The sequence below is a fragment of the Muntiacus reevesi genome, chromosome 20, assembly GCF_963930625.1.
Source record: "Muntiacus reevesi chromosome 20, mMunRee1.1, whole genome shotgun sequence".
NCBI classification, from domain to species: Eukaryota; Metazoa; Chordata; class Mammalia; order Artiodactyla; family Cervidae; genus Muntiacus; species Muntiacus reevesi.
The window spans coordinates 30,682,925-30,686,885 of record NC_089268.1 but is presented as its reverse complement, the minus strand read 5'-3'; the positions used below and the strand labels follow the sequence as shown (position 1 = coordinate 30,686,885).

The 3,961-nt window shown below is 37.3% G+C and overlaps 1 protein-coding gene across 1 annotated transcript; it reads right to left on the bottom strand.

Moving 5' to 3' along the window:
* Window positions 1-481: 481 nt before the first annotated feature.
* Window positions 482-1,662, bottom strand: LOC136151682 (olfactory receptor 2B11-like). The gene has a single exon (XM_065913004.1). The coding sequence runs from the start codon at window positions 1,660-1,662 to the stop codon at window positions 724-726; it is 939 nt and encodes a 312-aa protein (XP_065769076.1). The 3' UTR covers window positions 482-723.
* Window positions 1,663-3,961: the final 2,299 nt, after the last annotated feature.

The window sequence follows — 3,961 nt, the reverse complement described above, 5'->3', positions numbered from 1 at the left end:
TGAAACTTGTGAGATAAATTCATGGTTGGTCGAAGGTGTAGAGTGCCTCACACTGAATGCACAGTGGCACCTTGCTGCCCACTTAGATGTGGCAAATCTTGCAGAGAGTGATGAAATGTTTCTTATGTGCCAAGGGCATAGGGGAGCTTCCCAGTTGGCGCCAGTGATAATGAAACCACCGGCCAATGCAGGCGATGTAAGAGGTGCAAGTTCGATCCCTGGGTTGTGAACATCCCTTGGAGGCTGGCAGGGCAATCCACTCCAGTGTTCTTGTCTGCAGAATACCATGGACAGAAGAGCATGGTGGGCTACAATCCATAGGGTTGCAAAGAGTCAGACATGACTAAAGTGACTTCATACGCACATAGTCATTGGAAGTCCAGTGATGAATGCTGCCATGCTATTTTATGACTAGCTTGAACTGATTAGTTTATATTATAGTTTACAGTACTTTTATTTTTTAGTGTTTAACAGCCACTATTTCAGTATGTATTAAACAAAATAGAATGATTTTTAAAAATACATTTCCACAGAATGCCCTTACTGGTGTGTATTAGCCAAGTTTCACCCTTGCCTAAGAATATGAGAAACATGACATATTTTGCAAGAAGAACATCTATTAGTAATATGGTATGGGAAAGTATGAGACAAGAATGAGTTATTAAAGAAAGCTCTATATACCTACTAAATGGGTAAATAATTTCATCTGATGTCTACCAACTATCACTTGGAAATGAAAATGCTCCTCATCAGATTGCCCAGTGCCCCCTTTACATCCTTATTCCTCAGAGTGTAGATGAAAGGATTGAGTGTAGGAGTCACCACTCCATAGAAGAGAGCCATGAACTTGGGCTCGTCCCTTGAGATAGAGGAGGGGGGCTGAAGGTACATGCTAATGGCTGGGCCATAAAATAAGAAAACTACTATGAGATGGGAGGAACATGTCCCAAAGGCTTTTTTCCTTCCCTCCAAAGATTTAATCTTAAATACAGCATGTCCAATACAAGCATAGGAAACAAGAATTAAGCATAGTGGCACAGCTAGGAAAAAAATGCATACCACAGAGAGTGTGAGCTCATTAGCACCCTTTTCACCACAGGCAGTCTTTATCAGAACAGGAATCTCACATACCAAGTGGTCCAGGGTATTGTGACCACACAGTGGTAACTGTAATGTGACAGTGGCCTCTGAGACAGCATAGGTCATTCCAGTCAGCCACACGGTGGCCACAAATAAGATACAGACACGCTGATTCATGATGAGGGTGTAGTGTAGAGGCTTGCAGATGGCCACGTAGCGATCAAAAGACATAACAGCCAAAAGCAGACATTCTGTGCCCCCCATTATGTGAAAGAAATAAAGTTGAACTGCACACCCCGTATAGCTGATAGTCTTCTTAGACGTTCCCAGGTTAAAGAGCATCTGAGGGACAATGCTTGTGGTGTAGCACATGTCCAAAAAGGAGAGGTTGGTGAGGAAGAAATACATGGGGCTGTGCAGACGGGGGTCTAATTTGGACACCAGAATGATGGCTATGTTTCCCATCATGGCCATGGGGTATGTTATAAGCAGAATAATGAATACAGGAAGCTCTAGCCAAGGACGGTCAGCAAAACCTAGTAGAATAAACTCTTCAGGATGGCTTTTGTTAATTAGCTCCATTATCTTCAATTTGTTTCACCTATAGCAGGGAAATGGCAAGAAAGGTAGAAATATTGTGAGAAATGACAAAACACAATTATGCAGTGTGTGCAATTAGGCATCCAGTCATAAGAGATTGGGTATAGTAACTGGGTGGGGGAGGGAGGGAGGAAGATAATGAAAAGAAAGTGACACCATGTGACTTAAATTTCTTTTCATGAGTTTACAAAATAAAGGTAACTACTTTAAGTAATCTAACCTTTTTGAAATTGAATTCTGTTTTATATATAATAAAGATGGGGCTTCTCAGTGGCATCGTGGTAAAGAATCTGCCTGCAACGCAGGAGACGTGGGTTCAGTCTCTGGGCCAGGAAGATCCCCTGGAGAAGGAAACAGCAACCCACTCCAGTATTCTTTCCTGGGAAATCCCATGGACAGAACAGCTTGGTGGGCTTCAGTCCATGGGGTTGGAAAAGAGTTGGACATAACTTAGAGACTCAACAACAATAAAACGATAAAGATGGCAATAACTATGTCCTTGGGCTATGGTGAGGATTAAATGTCAAATAGAAGTGACTCTGTTTTGGATACTCCAAAATAATGCTTTTTATACTTTGCTTGTGTACATATCAGATGAGGAGACAGTTAAAATGATGTTTATTAGTTCCTATCTTCAGGTGCCTAGTACAGTAAATGTGGCATGGGAACTAGGAATCAAATGGGTCTTTTTCAGAATCACTGTTGCAAGATATTACTGAAGCATTAAGACTTAAAGTGTTAGGGTAGCTATAGCCCAAGAAGGACATGATTAAAACCCTGCACTTAAGCATCATCAAGGTAGCCTTGTTCAGATACAAGTATATTATTATAGTTGAAGAGTTATATCATTGTCTTAGGAACTGACAAAGTAGGTTTTATTCAAATTCATCTTTGTAATTTAGAACTGAGCAAGAAATTTAAACATTTTCCTGTCAGTTTTGTGAAGCATAAACTGAGAGAGTTTAACTATGACATATGTTTTCCTTTATTCAAAATTTTGTTTAGAGTGTAAACTTTCTTGCATAACTACTTCGTTTAAACTGAGCTATTGATTTTTCATGTTAAATCTTATTTATCTATCTCATAGGAATTTTTCTTTATTGAGTGGACTTATCCTGTTTGCATATAAGAATTTAGACAGTTATCAATGATTTACTTAATTCTTTGTAGCTACAAATTCAATCTTAATGTCCAGGGAAGTGGACCAGGAGGAAAATCTTTAATCCAGTTTAGGATCAGAGGCTTATTGGTTTAGGGGCAATAGATTACATTTGTAGGGTTGCAAAGCACAGCTTTCACATTCTCTATTTCATTAAATGCTCAAACCCATCCTGGGAAGTGTCACATAAAGTTACTCAGGGTGAAGATGTCACTATATGACCCTTTGATTCCACACTACCCCTAGGTCAGATGTGTGTAATATAATAATAAAATAATAATTCCAACTAATCTTGAATGAGCCCTGTATGTCAAACACTACAGGAAGCATTTTACACCCATTAAATCATTTAGTACCAATCCCAAACCCTTTGACAAAGGGGATTTTAGTATCCATATTTTAAGATATTGTTATTCATCTATCCCAATTGTTTACTAATAACTAGGGAGGTTCTAAATATCAAAAAGCAATCAATTCTTTCAATCAGGTAGTGAGATAGAGTATAAATTCAGATTTCAAGTTTCCAAAGATGTGTATTTAAGTTGTATAATTCTATCCTAGATTTTTAATCTTTCCCATCTCATTCTCATGATATTTCTTTGCTTTTAGCTCTCAAGTATCATGACATTTTAATACAATTTTTGATCTACTTCCAGTGATTTTTCCATCACTGTTTGACCACATAGGGATCTCTTTATCTGTGAAGATTTAAAATCATTTGTGTTTCTACTAACATTTTCATTCTAGTGTATCTTTTTGTAAATAATTTTCATTACACAGTATTTTATTTATATTTACAGTGATTTAAAGTTTTTTGTGGAAAAGATTAGAGAAGAAAGAAAATCTTTTTATCTGATTTCAAAATCTAGATGAAACATGTGAACAATCAATCCATCAGAATTTTACTACATATTAAAAATGTTCACATGATTGAATGAAAGTTACACACTTCATTCAGGTATTTAATATCTGTCAGATACAGTGTTTATTAAAATTTACATGCTTTTAAGGTAGGTTCAAGTTAGAGACTTAGTTGACTTACAAAGAAAACTCTAGTTGCTTTCTGTAGGCACCAAGCTAGTTATTCCCAATGTTTAAAGAAGTCTCCCAGAAATAAAATAC

What these genes read in the sequence shown, in the direction of transcription:
- LOC136151682 (XM_065913004.1), bottom strand. Translation starts at nt 1,662, where the DNA reads ATGGAGCTAATTAACAAAAGCCATCCTGAAGAGTTTATTCTACTAGGT.